Below are 21,769 nucleotides of genomic sequence, written 5' to 3'. Positions count from 1 at the left end.
AAACCTCAGCACTGCAGTCCTGAGGAATAATTAGAAGGTGACTTTAAAAGCCTCTCCAAACCCCAGCAAATGTGTGGTAACAGCCAGCTTTGAGCATGTTGTCCATCGGCCATCTTACCCCCACCTTCAGAGTGGCATATCTGAGGCAGCTGGGCATGTAGAGAAAAGCAGCTGCCTCTGGGTGTTGGAGGGGTCTGGCAGCAAAGCCTACAGGTGCCACAGTGGGCAGGTGGTCATGGCTGCTGTGTCAGACGCCCACCTGGTAGCAGCAGCTGACCCTGGGCTTAAAGCGTTATGATGGCTGCCTGCCCATGTGGAAGTTGAATTCTCATTACACATCCAAGCAGTGCTTGCTGCTCTGGTGTTTGCTAGCCCCCATTCCAAAGCATCTCTTTTTCTGATTTAAAAAGAATCTTGGAATTTTTTTTCACCTGTTGTGTATAAAATGCTGACGCATCCTCCTCCCCAAATCTCCTCTGTTCCTGCAGCTTATTTTGGTGCCACACTTAACAGCTTCATCCACGTCCTCATGTACTCATACTATGGTCTGTCATCTGTCCCTTCCATGCGTCCATACCTCTGGTGGAAGAAGTACATCACTCAGGGACAGCTGGTGAGTGACTCGGCCTCCTTCCCCCAGGACTTGGTCCCTGGTGGACACAGAGCTCTTCCTGGCTTTATTGTTGTTTCATAGCATCTAAGATGTCCCTTCCCCACCCTTTCTCATGTGATCCAGTTAAACTACTTGAAGTAGGTAGATCAGGGAATTTCCTTATTTTTCAATCAATGGAGAAACTGTGCCCCTGGGTATATAGCTGGATGAATTGTAGAGTGAGGACTAGAATTTAATTCCCCTACTTCAAGTTCAGTTGTTTGTTCTTAGTTTGTGCATATAAGCACATATGCACGTGTGTATGTATGTGTGTTTTCTATAGTCCAAAAATCCAAGGTGAAAACTGTGTTCTCAGGAGTTTTAGATGGAGCTGTGGAATAGTGTGTCCAGCATGCTTGTAGCTTTTTAGGTAGTGAGGATATTTATTAAGGCAGGTGCTGGGTGTTCTCTCAGCCCCCAGGTAGCGATCTGTTGGTGAGAATGCACCTGCTGTGCTGCATATGCCAGCCTTCTTCCCATGGCTCACTATGCCAAGGCAGGCCAGCAACTCTGCACTTGATTGTTGTTTCTCACCATCCTTAAGCCTTCCCCAGTTGTCAGTATATTATATTCCTCTCTCCTCATGAATTCTTTCATGAACTAATTATTAATATTGCTACTACTGAGGTTCAACACTGACATTTACTAAGTGTTCACCATGTGTCAGGCACTCATGCTAATAAGTAAGCAATTTTAAATGGATTGTCCAGTAGCCTGATTTCATATTATTGTCCCCATTTTATAATTGACACTGAGCCGATAGACCAAAGCTAGCTGACTGAGGGGCACAGACATTAAACCCTTAGCCTTGCCTTGCCTTATTAACACGTTTTTCTGAACAAGCTGATTCCCTTTAAGTCAATTGTGATTTTTCAAAATTTAAAAATAACAATCTGGAAAAATAATCTGAGAAAATCTGAGCTTGTATGTTTGACATTTGATTATCACCTCCCTGCCAGCTGCTATACAGTCCTTGTTAAATTTTTCTCACCCACCTGTGAGGAAGGATAATTATGCTTTAATCTCCTTGTCACACTTGAGGAGAAACTATGTTGAGATTGCTTTATACCACAGCATTGTGGTTCTGACAAAAGCAGAATTTAAAAGAACAGACTGGGGAAGTGGGTCTCCCATTAGGCTATGTACTTTGAGGTAGAAGATTCTACACAGTTTGTCTAGATTTACTTTAAGCACCACTCCTAGTTAGTCTTCAACCTAGAGTACTAACCTTAAAAAAGAGAAGGAAAAAACTATTTTCTATGCAGAAACATTTGAAGTTGCCAGAAATCCAGTGGGCAGGACGCAGCTCTCTGTTGTTCTTCCTGAAGATGCATCCTCTAGTAGCCACTACTTATTTTAACACCTTTTCACTGTTCTCCAAGCAGTTCCGCATGCTCTTCAGGGTTTACTCATCACAAATAATCTATGGACTTGGTTTTATTTGCCAGTAAGAGTTAAAATCTGCTTATCAGGCTACATGCATAAGAAATAAGTGTCCGGTTGGATTGTACATCCTGCAGTGATGTCACCAGTTCCCTTGAAACATACATCTCTCACCTTTCCTTCTTCTCTTTTAAAAAATTTTGTAAAAACAAAACCAAACCCTTGCATCTCTCTATACCATGTCCTTGAATTTTGGAGAGGATAGTTTAAGTAGCTTAGAAGGGAGAGGGAAAATAATATATGTAAGACACAGAGTTTATGATAAATATAGTATATGCATCGTGTTTATGAAATGACTTCTGTACCTACAGAAAGGTTAATAAGTGTTAATTCAGAACCTTGGGGATGCTAGGTAAAATGTCCATCTGGCATGGGATCTCATCTCTGAACTGTCACTGCTTACCTGTGTCCCCTGTTGTCCCCTAGCTTCAGTTTGTGCTGACAATCATCCAGACCAGCTGTGGGGTCATCTGGCCATGTGCATTCCCTCTTGGTTGGTTATATTTCCAGATTGGATACATGATTTCCCTGATTGCTCTCTTCACGAACTTCTACATTCAGGTAAATCTCACCCTTCTCTGGTGCTTGGTACTTGGGGTCTTTACCAACAAAAGCTCCAATTCGTTCATTGAGCAGGGATATGTAGAGCTCCTGCTGGATGTCAGGCACTGTGCTCTAGTGGTGTCATACAGCCAATTAGGAGATGGAGATCAAATCTATTCTAGGTCCTGGGCAAGGGGAGCCTTGGGATTCACGTGGGAAATGAAAAACTGTTCAGCAGGATCCTGTATTGCTTCCCTCCAACCTGTGGCAGAGAGGTGGTTTTCAGTCAAAAGTCTCAGCCCTGCTACCCTGAACATCATGGCTAAATGAAATTCAAAAGAAGTTTCTGTCACAGCCCTTAGATATAGAAATCTGCCTTTTTATGTTCTCACTTATTTGGGGGAGCTAAAAATTAATAAATAAATAAACACACAAACAAAGGGTGGGGGGAAGAAGACAGAATAACCACAAAAATTCCTTGAACTGTTTAAGCCAAGTCCACAGATATGATGTGGGAGGGGGGGAGGGGGGGAGAGGAATGGGTAAAGGGGCATGAAAATCAAGTACAATGTATTTTGAGAAGTAAAATTAAATTAAATTTTTTTAAAAATCTGCCTTTTTGACTCAGTTTTCTTACACATCCACTGCTCAAGTTTGGAGTTCAGTTCATTCCCAAGCACACTATAATGATGTAGGTTTTTGCTCACAGAAGGGGTCATTTAGGGCAGGTTATCTCCAGTGCAGCCTGACTACTTTGCAGACACTGCTGATTCTCCTGCTCCCTGTTCCCCCCGGGTGAGGTGTGTTCCTGCTTTTGTGGCCAGTGCCTGGTAACCACACTGCCCACTGGACTGGGGAGGACACACAAGGTCAGGAGCAAGGGCAGAGGCCATGGGTCCTGAGGTAGTAGAGCCCAGTGGTGTAGAGCGGCCACCTGGGGGCTCAGCCATTTTTCTTCCTCTCTATGTGCTAAGGCACCTGAGTGTAGGATTGTATATGAGTTGAGGTCACAAACTGCTGGGCTTAATAGTTCATGACTACACTGAAGCATAGACCAGGTACAAGGGAGGGTAAAAAGTAGGACCTGATGAAGCTGAAATCACACTCTGTTTATAGCAGTGTAGCACCTTGTACTTGAGGGCTGAAATAGTCACTGAGGTAAGAGAAAATTTTGAAGATGAGCAAGGGATATGGGTGTCGGGAGAACTACTACCAAGTGGGAGAAACCAATTTGGCCACATAACCCCTGTTCTCTGCCATCCAGATACTGAAAAAGCAAAGCAGAATAATATGTAAATTGAATTTTCTGTGTAATGTTTTCAATAGTATTTCTATTGCAGCCTGTGATTTACTGAACTTACTGCAGACTAAGCCTCAAAAAAATGGAAGAGTTATTGAAAGAGTGGCAAAAAGTTTAGTCATGGTTCTTGACCACAGAAGTTACTAATATTTGATCATAAAAGGAAACTAGGCCTAGTGTTAGGGATGTAATTGCTAGTGAAGTTCCCATAAAGAAATCTGCCTGTGGTCACATGGCTGTCATCTGCCCTTATGTGTTTCAGACTTACAACAAGAAGGGGGCCTCCCGGAGGAAAGAACACCTGAAGGACCACCAGAACGGATCCGTGGCTGCTGTGAACGGACACACCAACAGCTTTTCTCCCCTGGAAAACAATGTGAAGAAACCAAGGAAGCAACGGAAGGATTGAAATCGAAGAGCTGAAAACCTCAAACCACGTCATCTGATTGTAAGCACAATATGAGTTGTGCCCGATGCTCGTTAACAGCTGCTATAACTAGTCCGGCCTACAATAGTGTGATTCATGTAGGACCTCTTTCATCAGTTCAAAACCCCTAGAAAACATACACAGATTATACAATTAGGCATAAGTTTTCTAACATTTCTGGGCTCTCATTGGCCCCTGCGCTAGACTGTGGAAAAGGGAGTATTGTAGTATATGACACTGCTGTTGCCTTATTAGTTATAACATGATAGGTGCTGAATTGTGATTCACAATTTAAAAACACTGTAATTCAAACTTTTTTTTTAATGTAGATCATGCATGTGATTGTAAATGTAAATTTGTACAATGTTGTTGTACAGTAGAGAAACACACATGCCTTAAAATTTAAAAAGCAGGGCCCAAAGCTTATTAGGTTAAATTAGGGTATGTTTCAAGTTTGTATTCATTTCTAATAGCTCTGTTTGGAAAATCAAAGACTGCAATTTATAAACTAACATGTGACACGTAATTTCAAGTGACTTGCAGATGTGAAATCAGAAACGGCACCTTCAGTTTTGTAATATTGGCTTTGAATCAAGCAGGCTCAAATCCAGTGGAACAGTCAGTTTAACTTTTTAATAGATCTTATTTTTTTATTTTGAGTGCCACTATTAATAATGTAAAAAAGGGGGGAGGGCTCTAAAGCAATCTTGATGAAACTTACATATATTTTCTTTGTCCTCAAGATTTTAGGAAGAGTGTAGGGTGAGAAGGCCATTTTTAATTTCTGACGTGCTAAATAAGTGTTTTTATACAGGAAACAAAAAGTCCATTTTGCTTTCCACCAGTGTGAGAGAGGATGTATACTTTTCAAGAAAGATGATTAAATATTTACTATTTGACAGAGTCCCACAGATGAGCAATGGGGAACTGGTTGCCAGGGTCCAAATTTGGATAGGTTTCTGTACTGCTATCTGTTTTGACACAAACTTCCTTTTTAAATGTGCCTAGTTTATCAGAGTTAACAAAAGGGGGAAAGGACCTTAAAAGAAAAATTTAAGGTTAAATTAAACAGATAGCTACAGCATAAGAGAACTGGGAAATTGGATAACGATAACTAGTTTAATGTAAATTTAATAGCACCTGTAGTTTCTTTCTGCTTAGAATCTAAAGATTTGTTTAGACAGCTTGTTTAAAAATAAGACTGTTTATCGTAAAATCATGTCTCACACACTTGAGGCAGTGGTCAAACAGATAAGGACTATTATGTGTGTCATTTTAAAGTTGGAATTTAGCCTCTGAATACCTTCTCCATTGGAAAAAAACATTCATTGAACCACTCATGACGCATCTTAGATGGTCATTGATGTATAAACTAATTGTTGGTTTGATATTTATGTAAATATCAGTTTACCATGCTTTAATTTTGCACAGTCATATTATAGGGAGCCGATTGGTTCTCTTATTAGTCTTGTGGGTTTTCTGTTTGGAAGGAATCATGGCATCTGTTTACATTTACCTTATCAAATCTAGAATGTGTATATTTGTAAATGTATGTCTTCATTGCTAGGTACTAGTTTGCAAATGTCTTTACATATTTCAATACAGAAACAATAACATTCAATAGTGTGCCGTCAGTGTGTGCTTAGCTCATCAGGATATACCCACACTGTTAAATAATGTTTAAACATTAATCATTAAAACATTTTTGATTACCTGTGCTTGTGTTTTACACTGTGTATGTGCTACCAATTTTGAAAAACTAGACAAAAATTAACTTTCTTCACCCTCTAGGAACTTGCCTAAATAGATGTAAATAATCCCATTTGAAAGGTTATATTGTCGCTTAGTTCACATGAGGGAGGACCCTGCATAAGCATGGTGGTGGTTCCACCCTAATTCTTTCCTCTTTGTCTTCTCTGGGTTTCCCCACTAGAGGTCCCAGCTCTAAGCATACTCTTTTATCCTTCCTTCCATCGATCCTGCCCTCTCTCCTCACTCCCAGGCAGAATTACTTTCCTAGGTCTAAACCACAGGTCCACAAATTTTTTCTGTAAAAAGCCAGATAGAAAATATTTCGGGCTTTGCAGGCCCTAAAATCTGTCCCAGCTACTCAGTTGTACCATCACAGAATGCAAAAGCAACCATAGACAATATGTAAATGAGTGGGCATGATTGTGTTCTAATAAAATTTTATTTACAGAAGGCCTGTGGCCATAGTCTGACCTCTACTTTAGAGTAATGAGGGCCCTCCTTGGCCCCAAAGCTCCATCACTCTTTTTGCTGGAGATCATTTTGTGTCCCACATCCTGGCCCTCCCAGCCTACTTCTGTCCATTTGACTTAAGAGGTCTGTGTCCACAATGGGAGGGATGACATGACTGGCCCATTTTCCCTTCAGCTACTTTATACTACACTGTCCCCAGTACGGACTTGATCCTGGCTTTTGGGTGCCTTCGAGTTTATGAGTATCACTTTAAAAATGTCATCTGAAATTGCATTTAGTATTTGAAATATTATCCAAAAGGTGCAAGAGGATTGTTGGGGGATTGGTGGTATAATTAACCATATCCCTGTCTTTCCCCTCTAGGTCCTGAACAAATTAAAAAAATAAGCAGAAATCAGACCAATAGAAATCGAAATAGCATGTCTCTTACTGGGAAGACTGGGTTGCTGAAACTAAGACCATGATATTGCTCTCTAATTACCCTAGCTAATAACCCTACTGACCTAAACTTACCAGGGCTGGCACTAGCACACCAATCATTGTTCTAATGGTTGATTTGGTGATGAACTAATTATTATTTTGAATATCAGGCCTAAAATTTACCCACCTGAAACTACAAGCTCCCCTTGCAGTGGCAGATTCTACCCTGGGGACTTTACCACTCCAAGAAAGTGGGATCAGTTGCATCTTCCAATCTCAGCAATCAAAGTCTCTCCTCTCCCCTCAGAAGAGTGAGAGTGGGTGAGAGGATCTAGTGAAGCCAGATTTGTTCCTACACTACTCCCTTTCCTGTACAGAAGGACAAATTTGCTCACATTTACAGAAAAAGGAGCATTCCCATTACCCCTGTTTTTCCGTCCTTGCCATTCATATGGAAAAGCAGTGTGGTCTAATATGAGAGGCGCAACTTGGGGGTCACATTGCCTAGGTTGAAGTCCTACCTTGTATGGCTTTTAGGCAAATTGCTTTAACTTTGCATCAGTTTTCCCATCTGCCAAACAGGAATAATGTTAGCCTCTACGTTACAGGGTCGTTATGTATGAGGTTTAAATAGGTTACTACAATGGTACTTCAAAAAGTTTGTGGAAAAATAGAATTGAAAAAGAATACAAATCTTTCCATGAACTTTTTGAAATACCCTCGTGTGTGTGTGTTCTAAGGGCTTATATATATAAGCCCTTAGAACCACATCTAGTGCTTAGTAAACTAAGTGATAACTGTTACCTTCAAGATTATGATCTCTTCAACCCACCCCACTGTTCTCTTTCAACTATAACCTAGTATTATTTCCCTGATTGGCTACTCTGGTAATCTTATCCAAAAAGTGAAGGAAGTTAGTTTGGTATGACATTTTCTTTTTTGAAATAGAGTTGAAAAGAAATCAATGATCCTTAGTAGTCAAAGTGTTCACCATCTATAGTATGCCCGATTTTGCCAAGTTTAATATTAAATTCATGATTCTGGAGTTTCTAGAATCAATTTCTTTTCCCCCTTTGGAAAATAGGGCAGTGATTATCAGTGTCTGGTTTGCTGTTCATTATTTCTCCAGAGTTCTGGCAACAGTTCCACAGTTACATCCCCAGGTTGTTTCATTCACTGAGATAGCTTTCATGTGAACTCATTTAAAACAGATGTCTCTCCCCATCCCCTTATCAGTCTTGGACTTCACATCCTAGCCAGGTGTTTTTGCTGCACTCAATTTGGAGATTATTGTCCTCAGTGGAGAAGCTAGAAGCAAGCAAGTGGTTGCGGTTGTCTGCCTCTGCTTTTCTTTAGCATTGCACCGTTGTCTGCTAGTTCTTGTTCATGACATAGGCTTAAAACCCATTTTTGTCATCTTTGATATTTTCATGAGCTTCCTTTTCTCTCTTTCTCCAGTATGCTTATGACCCTCACCTGAAGAGAGAAAGTTCCTGGGCTGATTTTTGCCATATTTTGCATAGGATGTGTGGACTTAGCCCTTGGTCTAACGTCATAGAAGACTTCTGGGGTAGAAGTTGTAGGAATAAGCAATACAGGAACCAATGTGAGAAATGAAAATGTAGTGGTGGCAGAGATCCAGTCATCTGGTTGTCCGTAATTGTTCCCTTTCTCAGATAATCTGGACTCTTCTGAACAGTGCTTACCGTCCCCTCTGTTGCCCATTTATGTAACTGTTTTGACCAGACCTTTTTAGAATGTTACCCAGTTCACTTGGAGAGTGTGGTAGAAAGGCCTGAACAAGCTGTATTGAGCAAATGGGGATCTGTGAGAAGTGACTTCAGTCCCCAAAGGAGCTTTTGCTAGATTGGGATCAGACATAAATACATGCAGATGGCTTTGGTGTAGGATGGTTTGTGGCTAGTGCCATGAAATTGATATAAATCAGCTACGATGAGAGTCCAGGGAAGGAGAAGAACTCCAGCAAGGGTGATTACAAAAAGCTTTGGGAAGAAGTTGGCTTTTAATCTGAGCCTTCAAAGACTGTCAGGATTTCAGTAGGTAGAGATCGAAGGTTACCTGGGAGCCAGTATTGCAAGTACAGGAACCAGCATGAGAGCAAATGTGCAGAAGGCTGAGACAGAGAGACACAACAGATTTCACTGAATTATTGGATGCGTGGGTGAAATGGCTTGTTTTTAAAATAAGTAGTAAAGTGGGAAGAGGGTAGACTTTGGGTGTTCTCATTGATGAAATGTGTAGAATCTTGCTCAGCGTTCCCGGGGGAAGTAGTAGTTACGTGTAGAAGAATCATTGTGAGCTGTGCCTGCTGTAGCTCCTCTTGCTGCCCAATGCCCTTCTGCCCCCACTCCCACCCATGGTAACAAGAATTGGGGCTCATGTCTATCTCAGTTACAAACCAACGGGAGTCTTCTGTCAGGTACAGCAGATTCAAAGGAGGCCTCAGCCCTTGGCCAGAAAATTCCTCCCAACCAAAGAGATAGCATTTGAAGTCCGAAAAATTGGGACACCTGAAAGAATAGGTCATGGGAGGAATTCCATTTTGACTTGTCAACAATAAATTCTTAAGTGATTATGTCAACACATTACTATTGGCATTCTTTGTTCAAATAATGGGCACAGATGTAGATTTCCTTTGATTGATGAATTTGACAGTGTTTTAAAAACCAAGCTAGCACTTTTCAGCAAGTTGTATGCCAACAGTATTCCCAGTGAAACAAACAGGTGCCTCCTTGTAGCAAGGACCAGCACCAGGTTCCTACAACCTTGTGCCCTCCCTGGCTCCCTTGTGAATCAGTCCTCGAGGAAGACTGTATGGTCAGGTCTTGACCAAGCCCCCCGCCTTCTCCCTCTGCCACTCATGCAGAACTCTGGCCCTCTGCTCTCAGAGTACTAGATTAAAGGTACTTTAAGATCAAGCCCAAAAGTTACACCATGGGCTTACAAAGAAACAGTTGGAATCCAAATCCTAAGCACACAAAGCAGCCTTCCTAAGGGCAATGGAAAAGGGAAATTGTGATGGCGCTAAGCTAGACCCTAAATTACACCCCTACTTTAGAACTGGGTGTGAAAGGATATGGGGATACTTCAAAAAGTTCATAGAAAAATGGAATTATAATATGAATCTTTGCTTGAACTTTTTGAAGACCTCTTGTACATATCCTAGGGCACAGACAGAACACTCATGCCATGCTAGAAGGGGTCTGCATATGTTTGGAGGTGCATAGTGTATCTATTAGAATAAAGGCTTTGCTATTTAGTACTGTGGGACCACAAGCAAGTTACATCAACCTTCTGAACCTTAGCTTCCTCAGCTGGTAAATAGAGATACGGATGCTTAGCTCAGGTGGCTGAGGTTAAATGCGGAAATGAAATATAAAGCTTTTAGGGCCTTACAGTAATGGTCATTTATTATCAGGGGTAATTTATTGCCAAGTATGTAAGTAAACAAGGAAGAAGATGCACGTTGATCAATTTTCATCAGATTTAAAATTATATTGCTCAACACAAATTATTTCCACAAAATTATCTTTGAAGATCAGTTAATACTAGCTTTCGGTAAAGGGACTCAAATTTCTCAAAAACATGGATGAATTGGATGTCTTAAGTTTAGCTGACTCTCAAAATGATTTTAATATGAGAATTGTCTAATCTTAAGTGGTCATTCAAAAACAGAAATTATCTGTTAAGCACTAACTGGCATGTGCTTCTGGTAAGGCACATCATGACTGGATCTCTCATCTATAGATGAAGGGTTTGTAGGAGTGTTCCAGTCCCTTCCATCTTGAACATTCTGTGATCCCAAAATAGGACTCCAATATGGCCGTTATTTGCTTCCAGCTCCTTTTCTTCCCCGGACAACATAGATAGAACATGCTTCCTATACATCTTTAAGGTTAAACTTTAAGCAATGTATTATACAAGGAATCCTGTACATGAGAAGCCTCTTTAGCTCTGTGGGACCATGGACGGTAATGCCTTCCCATGTGTATCTCAGCACTGCTTGGGAAAGCAGCCATGAAGGCAAATAACCAAAATGTGAAATTAAGCAAGACCCTCCTCATCTGTATTTAGTATATCACACTTTTATACTGCCTCTTTCAGATTAGTCCCTAATGTTTGGAGAATATATTTAAGAAAGAACTTTAATATTTACAGTGTGTTTTAAATATACCCCAATATGGGAAGGAATTGATGGGAGGTGACTTAATGTGGTCGTTTATGTAATGAGAGGATGAAACAATCTCTAAAGTGTCCACTCTGGCCCAAGAGCCAAGTCAGCATGGACTGCATCCCAGAACCTGTGGTGGGATTTGAAATGAGGTTTCTGAAGAAACAGAGGCAAGAGTAGAGTAGGTGAAAGTACATTTGGATAAAAGGAAAAGAGTGAAATAGTGGAACAAAAGCACCAGAGAAGGAGTGTTCTAAAGACAGGAGTTTTTCTTATGATCTAGGTGAAATAATAATGGTGCTCTCAGTGGCCTTTCAGTTCGCTGATGGAATTCACCACTGGTTCAGAAGGTGTTCTGGAAGGGAGTCGGGTGGGGAGTGCCTTGTACCAAGTGCCTCCTGAGTGTGAGATACGGAGGTGCTTTCCTCCATGTGTCTGGGTATTGGAGGCTTTCTTCCTCATTTCACAGAGGAGGAAGCTGAAACCCAGGGAGGGTAAATGGCCTGCCCAAGTAAGCATGAAGCCAGAATTCAAACAGGCACTCCTGTTCCAAAGCTGATGCCAGCCATTAGAACTCTGCAGAAAGCAGCGCCCTCAGACCAGCTCCTCTGTGCACAGTTATAAGTGCACTTATTTAGAAAGTACACATTATCTAGAAAGGATATTTAGTTCGTGGATTAGCAGAGAGATGCTGGGAGAATCATTCCAAGAAATCCCCAAATATTGGAATACCCTGTTTAAAACTTTGAAATATTTAAAGGGCATTTACATTAATTACTCTATTTTATTTCCTTCATTTTTTGGTGCCATTGTGTAAAAGAAACTGCCAAGTCATAAAAGTTAGCACTAAATAATAAGTTTTTTCCAGAAAAAAAGATCACATTATGTTCATAATTCTGTTTTTAAAAAACTAATAGTAGCATATATTTATTTATATAACTATATAGCATTTACTTTTTCAGCATTGTAATAAAATTTTTGAGTCTCAGCTCCCAGACCCTAAAGGAAGACAGTTGGAAACTCTAGCCATAAGTAGGCCAACAGGATCTCAGAAGTGTGCTGCCTTCCCCCACCCAGCTTGTAGTTCTACAGCCACCCTCCTCTGGTGCTGGCTGTGCTCCAGGCATCTTGCCAGTAGCTGCGGAAACAGCAACGAAAAGAGAACCTCATTCTGGGGGAAAGACAAAGATAAGCAAACAAAATAATTACCGGTTATGGAAACTATTCTGAAGGAAACAACCAGGGTTGAGAATAATCTCTTAGGCACTTGTATAGGTAATTTTGAGGCATATTGAAAAATACTGGATTTTTTCACCTATGTGATTAAATTTGTAGTTCCTATTTCCTTAACTGAATAAAGTACAGGGGAACTTTCACATCTCTAGAACATTATCAGGAAGCTTCTGATAGAGCTCTCTGTTCTCCATGAGTCAGCCCTACACATGGCTCTGAGGATTCCCTGAGCACTCAGCGACTCAGCCATTCCCACTGACCTCAACTGCACTGCCACCACGTGATGGGAAGTCTCCTACATTGATGACTTCGTTTTAGCCCTGCATCATGGTGTGATCTCTTTGAAGATTTTTTTTTAAGTGAAAATTAAGGATCCAAATTTAAGTGAAATTCAACTGATCGGTAGTACCAGTGTCAACTAAAGACAAATGGATCAACAGGTGATTTTCATGCATGGCAATGGCAGATGTACAGACAACAACAGCTACGTCATGTCCTGCCTGGCCACTGGCAAAGTTCTTTAATGAGAAGAATAAGACCAATCTTCATTTCAGAAAGTCTAAAATGGGGGGTGGGGAGGGCTGAGCATTATAATATCCCTCTATCCTGGTAGTAGTATAGATTCCAGACAACCCACTTGGATTTGACCAAGACACTTGAGGGCAGGAACTGTCTCTTCTCTACATCCCTGGTACATGCCCAGCTCAACACTGATCACATAGCAGATGTTCAACAAATGTTTTGACAAATGAATGGAAGTATTCAGCCAAGTATTGGGCAGTGTGGTGCATAGTGGGAAAAAGACTTTCCAGCCAATTAGATCTGAGTTTAAATCCCACCACCATACAATTACCATGTGACTGTGTCAAGTTACCTCACCTCCTCAACCTGAGCATGGTTCTCTAGGATTCGAGAAAATACTTCTGGATTACCTCGTCTACAGGGGAGACTCATAGAATTGTGATCCCCATGTGATCCCCACAGTTATGGTTATGGGAGTTTGTATAAAACTGCTGGTGGCACAGCAGGAATAAAGTATGTTCCTGTTAAAAATCTCATCTGCTTCCACTAGATCTAGGGTGGCAGAGCAGCTCTTCTGAATTGTAAAACCTCCAGGAGGGTGGGTCTGGCAGTCACAGGGACCACTTTACAGGACCCAGAGGTTCTACCCAGAACCCCTAACTGAATGCTTCCAGCTTACTGAGAAACCAAGGCTGTCGCTGCTTTGGTCAAGGGCTGCAAGAGTCTGTAGTTAACTCATTCTTGGAATAGAGAGTGTTGAGCAGAGCCAAGATCCCTGCTATGGATTGAATGTTTGTCCCCTGCAAAGCTCATGTTGAAGCTTAATCCCCAATATGATATTTGATAGGTGGGGCCTTTAAGAGGTGATTGGATCATGAAGACTATGCCCTTATTAATGGATTCATCCATTTATGGATTAATGGGTTAATGGATTAATGGGTTATCATGGGAGTAGACTGGTTTTATAAGGAGAGGAGGTTTTGCTTGGCACATAAGAGAGTCTCAAATATTTGAATAAATGAATTTGTGAATGAATGTACATAAGATGATTAGAGTAGATGTCACCTGCACCCTTCCTTGGGGGAACTCTAACCTTGTCTTACATGCGAAGGGCTCTGTGTTCTTAATAGCCCTGAAGTTGTCAATAAGACATCTTAATCATCTCAGCAAAGTGAACCCAGATATATTTTGGAATGGAGCATATGACGGTGAACAGTCAAATCCCACCCATGTTAAGAATTAATGAGTTTTCTGCCCTCCTGTGAACGTAATGTATAAATTCTGCTGCTCTGTGCCATTCAGATTTAGAACTGAAGACAAAAATAATTGTGAAGGTGAAGGACAGCATTGGAAACTATTTTTAGAACCCTGAAACAAATGAGATGTTTTTTTTAAAGGCACTCAGTTGAGCCTTATTTGATTTTTTCGACCTTTCTTATCTGTTTCTGAAAATTATAGTTTGGGAATAATGATCAGCGTAATTTTTCCAGTTTTTAGAACTGACAAATAGCTCCCCATAAGAACGGAATAGAGGGATTGTAGATCAGTCCGACTAAAAAATGCTTTTAAAATCCATAGGATAGGTCGTTGTGAATAAACTTGAAACTTATTACCACTTTCCTCGGGGTTGGTTATGCTGGGTGGTGGAGATGTGCCCTCAGGCAAAATGGTGCATTGATTTTAAGTACGACTTTAGATAGTGTAAGAAGGATCCCTCATTTGCTGCCCTTAGAAATAACTTCAGGCACTGAGTAGAGACAAAGAAAACATTCATCAGCAGCTGCTGAGACCAGGAAGGTGGGTTCCAGGGTGGTGAGGAGGGCAAAAGCAAAGAAGTATAGCTGGAGGTGGCAGCAGGGGCAGAGAAGGGAGGAGCTGTAGAGGAGACAGGGATGATAAATAGTAGGAAAGCCAGTTAGAGGAAACAGAATTAAGAGCACAGCGGGAGGAAGTAAACTTTCCGAAGGAGACACTTGAAATTGGTGGCCTCACTTCTCTCCCTTTACCAACAGACAGAAATCGAGCTACTGTCTTTTTTTTTTTTTTTGAAACAGCAAAAATAGATTTATTTATTTATTTTTATTTATTTATTTATTTATTTTTTTACAGTCAGATATTTTATTTATTTATTTTTTTTTTTAATTTTATTTTGTTGATATACAGTGGGGTTGATTATTCTGGCCCATTACCGAAACCTCCCTCCCTCCTCCCTCTCCCCACTCCCACCCAACAATGTCCTTTCTGTTTGCTTGTCATGTCAACTTCAAGGAATTGTAATTGTTATGTCTTCTCCCCCCCGGTTTCTTTTCTTTTGTGTGTGTGTGAATTTATTTATTTATTTTTATCTCCCACCAATAAGTGAGAATATGTGGTATTTCTCTTTCTGAGCCTGACTTGTTTCACTTAATATAATTCTCTCCATGTTGTTGCAAATGGCAGTATTTCATTCTTTTTAATAGCTGAGTAGTATTCTATTGTGTAGATATACCACAGTTTCCATATCCACTCATCTGATGATGGGCATTTGGGCTGGTTCCAACTCTTGGCTATTGTAAATAGTGCTGCAGTGAACATTGGGGAACAGGTATACCTTCAACTTGATGATTTCCATTCCTCTGGGTATATTCCCAGCAGTGGGATTGCTGGGTCATATGGTAGATCTATCTGCAATTGTTTGATGAACCTCTGTACCATTTTCTGTAGAGGCTGCACCATTTTGCAGTCCCACCAACAATGTATGAGAGTTCCTTTTTCTCTGCAACCTTGCCATCATTAATCGTTCAGAATCTTTTGGATTTTAGCCATCCTAACTGGGGTGAGATGGTATCTCAGTGTAGTTTTGATTTGCATTTCCCGGATGCTGAGTGATGTTGAGCATTTTTTCATATGTCTGTTGGCCATTTGTATATCTTCCTTAGAGAAATGCCTACTTAGCTCTTTTGCCCATTTTTTAATTGGGTTGTTTATTTTTTTCTTGTAAAGTTTGAGTTCCTTGTATATTCTGTATATTAATCCTTTGTCAGATGTATATTTTGCAAATATTTTCTCCCACTCTGTTGGTTGTCTTTTAACTCTGTTAATTGTTTCTTTTGCTGTGCAGAAGCTCTTTAGTTTGATATAATCCCATTTGTTTATTTTTCCTTTGGTTGCCCGTGCTTTTGGGGTCGTATTCAGGAAGTCTGTGTCCAGTCCTACTTCCTGAAGTGTTTCTCCTATGTTTTCTTTAAGAAGTTTTATTGTTTCAGGGTGTATATTTAATTCTTTAATCCATTTTGAGTTGACTTTAGTGTATGGTGAAAGGTATGGGTCTAGTTTCATTCTCCTGCATATTGATATCCACTTCTCCCAGCACCATTTGCTGAAGAGGCAGTCTCTTCCCGTGTATAGGCTTGGTGCCTTTGTCAAAGATCAGATGGCTGTAGGTATGTGGGTTGATTTCTGGATTCTCTATTCTATTCCATTGATCAGTGTGTCTGTTTTTAATACCATACTGTTTTGGTTATTATAGCTTTGTAGTATAGTTTAAAGTCAGGTAGTGTTATGCCTACAGCTTTATTTTTTTTTGCTCAGCATTGCTTTGGCTATGCGTGGTCTTTTGTTATTCCATATAAATGTCTGGTTAGTTCTTTCCATTTCTGAGGTTGATTCAACATACGCAAATCAATAAATGTGATACACCATATTAATAAAATCAAACACAAGGACCATATGGTCATCTCTATAGATGCTGAAAAAGCATTTGATAAAATTCAACACTCATTCATGACAAAGACCCTCTATAAGTTAGATGGAAAGTATCTCAACATAATTAAAGCCATACGTGATAAACCCACTGCCGATATCATCCCGAATGGGGAAAAACTGAAAGCTTTTCCTTTAAGAACAGGAACTAGACAAGGATGCCCACTCTCCCCACTCCTATTCAACATAGTGTTGGAAATACTAGCCAGAGCAATCAGAGAAGAGAAGGAAATAAAGGGCATCCAGATTGGAAAAGATGAAGTCAAACTGTTCCTGTTTACAGATGACATGATCCTATATATCGAACAGCCTAAAACCTCTACACAAAAACTCTTGGAGTTGATAAATGATTTCAGCACAGTAGCAGGATACAAAATCAACACACAAAAATCAGTAGCATTTCTTTTCTCCAATAGTGAACATGCAGAAAGGGAAATCAAGAAAGCTTGCCCATTTACAATAGCCACCAAAAAAATAAAATACTTAAGAATTGAGTTAACCAAGGATGTGAAAAATCTCTATAATGAGAACTACAAACCACTGCTGAGAGAAATTAGAGAGGATACAAGAAGATGGAAAGATATCCCATGCTCTTGGATTGGAAGAATCAACATAGTGAAAATGTTCATACTACCGAAAGTGATTTACAAATTCAATGCAATCCCCATCAAAATTCCAATGACATTTTTCTCAGAGCTACTGTCTTTTAACTTTGTTTCTTCTCCCATTTTCAATTTTTCTCAGGCCAAGACCCAGACAAATCACTGGGTGCAAACTAAATTTTTGTAAGACCAAGGACGCTCATTGTGGTGTTTATAACTTAAAAATTGGTAATAACCTCAAAGTATCAATAGGTTACATAAAGTAAGGTGTATCATTCATAGGTTAACTATGATCAAATGTGCTTTGTAAAAAATTTAGTGATGTAAAAAAATGGTCGTGGAAATATCATTAAATGAAAAAGCAAGTTATCAACCAGTTTATACCACTTTTTTTCCGATTTGTTTAACTGCGGTTATGTGTGTATAAAAAAAGACAGGAAGGATACATATCAAAATGTCAACAGCAATTATATCTGGGTGGGAAGATTACAGGTGATTTTTATTTTCCCTTTGTGTTTTTCTAACTTTCAAAGTTTCTGCAATAAACATTTATTATTTGTATAATGGGGGGGTCATTAAATTTTTTTGAAAGAATCAGTCAGCCCATCTTCTTATGATTCAACCTATCCAAAAAGAATACTTCTCAAAAAATGGGAGAAACGCTCTTTTCCCTTGTGGATACTGCTCTTCGTTTCCAAACGGTTTTATAGAAAATGAACATTTTTATTCTAGAGGGAGGCATGTAGCCATGCAATCTTGCACAGCTCATTAAATATTTTTCAAATGATTGACAACTCCTAGTGTATAAGGAAAACACAAATCAGAGGTCCAAGTTCATGCTCTGCTGCTTACTACTCTTGAAAGCTGGGGCAAGTCAGTTCTCTCAGTTTCCCCATCTGTAAACTGGAAAGCATGGTCACTTCTGTTTACCTAACAAGATTATTATTGGGTCTGAAAAACCCACACTATATGGAAAGTAAGCTATGGCCATTCTCACAGAAATAGTCAAGACTCTTTTTGACATAGGGTGTCTTTTACCAGAAGACCAGAGAGGGAGGTGGTTCAGAAAGATAAATCTCTGCAAGGAACCAACTGCCAGAGACAAGCAGTGAGACACCCAGGCTTGGCTGAGGCAAAAGACAGAGGAGGCAGGAAATGTTATCAGACAGAGCCCACTGAAACCTGTGGCAGGGATGTAAGGTCGGCCTTTTCCAAAACACCGCAGGCTTTACAGCTAAATGTTTTGACTGCTCTGCCATCTGGCAGTATCAGTTCCCAACTAGCCTCGTTCCAAATGACTCTATCTAACGTGGGAGCTCCTTGGCCATTTCAACACAGAGAAAAGGGAGAACTGGATTTCAGTTCTACTCAGCAGATGGTCTTAGCCTCAGGGCCACGCTGCCAGTGCTTGATATCAACACTGTCAAATTTCCCTTTTTAATTTTTTCTCACGTTCCCTTGACCTATACTCCCCTTACTTGCAAAAAACTTTCCAGTAGTCATTTACCCACTAGTGAGAATTTAAGTCTCTTCTCCCAGTAGCATTTTAAGCTCATTTCTCATGGCTTGTGAAATAATGTTGGAAAACTGAAGACAATAGCGAATAGGGTGGAAGGAGTGAAGGGAGGTCAAGTGGATTTAAGGGAAATGCCACTGACTTTCCTCCAGAGCAGGGCACCTACTCACTCCCATCCTAAAGTCTGGTCTTAAAGCAATTTCTGTACCCCACAAATATATATAATCAATTATCTTTTGATAGAAAAAAAACTATAAAATAAAGAAATGAACGAATAAATAAAACATCCTTGCAAAATTCATTCTATTCTATTAAAAAAAAAAGGCAGTGTCAGTGGAGCCTGCTTTGCAAAGTACAATACGAAACTGGAATATTCACAGAAATGAATAGTTTGCTGTGCTGAGGTCTTCTTTAAAACTGCAAAGATCAGAATAAAATGCAAACTAAACTCTTCACACTGGCCTGGAACCCTTGCCCACTCCACTGAGTCCTCTCTACCGCTCCCCACTGCTCCTTCCATTCCAACCACACTGGTTTCTTCCTGAACAAGCCAAGCTCATTAGGAAGCTTTGCACATTCTCTCTCTGGGAATGCTCCCTCACCTCATTCATGGGGACCTCATACGAGTGGGGCTATAAGATCTAACTCAGAACATCCAGTTACATTTGAATTTCAGATAAATGATGAATAACTCTTTAGTACATGTGTGTCCCACATATTGTGTGGGACATCCGTATACTAAAAAGCATTCATCTTTTATCTAAAACTCAAACTGAACTGGTACTATATTTTTATTTGCTAAATTGGGCAACCCTACATAGGAAACCTCTCCTAACCACCTCATCCAGCTCCCTCACTCTCTGCTCTGCCACTTACAACCACATGAATTATTTGTTCATCGTTAGCCTCACATACTAACCTGAGAGAAAGTTTCATGCAGATAGAGACCTTCTCTACCTTGTCCGTGCTATTTCTTTGATATCTAGAATGTAATAAATACAGTTTCATATGAATGAATTAATGTGTTAATGATTGAGTTGTATGTACAGACTTGCTTTTTTCTTGAGTGTTTTATGTAAGGGAAGAAGCAGATAATTTCCAATATGAGCTTTTGGTTCAAGGTCTTCTGCTATTTACCCCCTTAGCTTCCATTGACTCCTTCATCGGCCCCTGGATACCTCACTAGCGACGTCTGCCTTCCTGTCTGAAAATGCCTGCCTTGCTTTAACCGTCACTTTCCTGTCCACTTCCAATACTCCCTGCCTCCAATGCAGGTCCCACCTCTCTCACCCATCTTCTCTGATGCCTGGAATTGCACTGAGACCCATTACTTTTGCTTTAAGGCCTCAAATGCACATGCTTGCAGAAGGGAAGTTTGTCTGTTCTTTATGATGTGGATGAATTTATCCAATTATGTCCTGGGAGCAGGTTTGGGTTTGGAGAAATAAGAAAGGAGAAAAGATCCCCAGGACATGGAGATTGCATACCATAACCCTGGACAGAAAGAAGGGGTTCAGGAATTTGAAACATTGGATAAAGTTCCATTTCATGCAGGCCAGCGCCTCTGTCCGTACTAATGCTCCTCAGCTCTGGGCTGCCTTGAGGATCATTGGCTATTCGGCTCTGTCCTTTCCCTTCACCACCAGCTCTCAAGAGAATGCTCTGGATCATGGCTTCAAACCTCTATCAGCAGCTGTTGGTAACACAGCACAAAGGCAGCTTTGTGAGAGAGGTTATATTAGCATCTCTTTACTGCTGGAAACCTGGATGCAGAGAGGACAAGTGACCCACGGCCAGTCCTGGGCCAGCTGTGGACTCGAGACTCCTTCCCGATGGTCTCCCAGGCACTGACTAACTGGAACACTAGATGGATCCTGTGAAGAAGCACTGCAGTGGCTGAAGAGTGAGGCTTGCATTCCCGTAATCAACCAGATTGCTCACGGAGAGCCTCCTGATTGATTTTGGTTTTCTTTGTGTGCAACTTTGAATCCCTGTCTCAGATGTGGGTCAGAGCAATGAGAGGAACACATGACCTGCTCTAAAATTAGCCTCAAAACTCATTGTGTAATAGCTCTCATTTTCACGAAATGGAGTGGTTTCTTGGGAGGACAAGCACAGCATTTGTAATTAATCTTTCTGATTAAGTCACCTTGGAGAAAATCCTTTAGATTCACCAAGACTCAATGTTTCCACCTGTAAAGTGGCGTTTAGATTTTGTGTGAAAGAAAAGGTTAACAAAGTCAAAGCAATCACCCCATCCAGACCCTAACACACACACACACACACACACACACTCTCTCTCTCTCTCTCTCTCTCTCTCTCTCTCTCTCTCTCTCTTCCTCTCTCTCCCCCCTCCCCCCCATCCTTGGGCTTGCCAGCAGGTAAAGATCAGTCCCTTCTAGTCCCCAAAAGACAAGACAAAGCTAGAGAAGGAAAGAAATGCTTATTTTCTAAATCATGCTATCACCAGAGTCCAGCGTTGATGTTGTTCTAATAGTTTAGTAAGCTCAGAGAACATATTTTAAGCCCTGAGAAAACAAACTTTTCTTTCTAAATATTTCTCCTGGGACAGTGAGATAGTCTTTGCACAAACTCAAAATCAGCAAAAAGAAACAACCTTTCTGACTATTGTCCTTCTCCAAGGACAGATTCCCCAGATTTCTGATTCATCTTGGCAATATCTGCAAATAAACCCAAATGACCCGGAGACTAAATAGATGCAAAGAACTGTGTGTGAAATGTTTCCTTACAGCAAGCAAACAGTTTTCCCATGGACTACTGAATTAGAAGAAAGGTTGATCATAGTTTATGTCTTGCTTCTGAGGTAGGGGTAAAGAGCTCAGGACTGGGGAGATGGTGCTAAGAGAATTGAACCTCTCTTTAAGAAGGGTAGACAAAGAACACATAGCAATTGGCTGGAAACCACCAAGCATGGGGTTTGTCTGTTACAGCTGC

The 21,769-nt window shown here is 40.5% G+C and overlaps 1 protein-coding gene across 1 annotated transcript in view; it reads left to right on the top strand.

The window, feature by feature from the left end:
- ELOVL5 (ELOVL fatty acid elongase 5) overlaps nt 1-6,021 on the top strand; it is a 66,234-nt gene extending 60,213 nt beyond the window's left edge. Inside the window, exons 6-8 of the mRNA XM_063097250.1 lie at nt 489-613; nt 2,522-2,656; nt 4,201-6,021. Of these exons, the coding sequence (XP_062953320.1) occupies nt 489-613; nt 2,522-2,656; nt 4,201-4,347 (407 nt within the window). The 3' untranslated portion in view covers nt 4,348-6,021. The remainder of the gene's footprint in view (nt 1-488; nt 614-2,521; nt 2,657-4,200) is intronic.
- The last annotated feature ends 15,748 nt before the right edge of the window (nt 6,022-21,769 follow it).

The sequence above is a fragment of the Cynocephalus volans genome, chromosome 5, assembly GCF_027409185.1.
Source record: "Cynocephalus volans isolate mCynVol1 chromosome 5, mCynVol1.pri, whole genome shotgun sequence".
NCBI classification, from domain to species: Eukaryota; Metazoa; Chordata; class Mammalia; order Dermoptera; family Cynocephalidae; genus Cynocephalus; species Cynocephalus volans.
The sequence above is the reverse complement of the archived record's forward strand: the minus strand, read 5'-3'. Positions and strand labels throughout refer to the sequence as shown.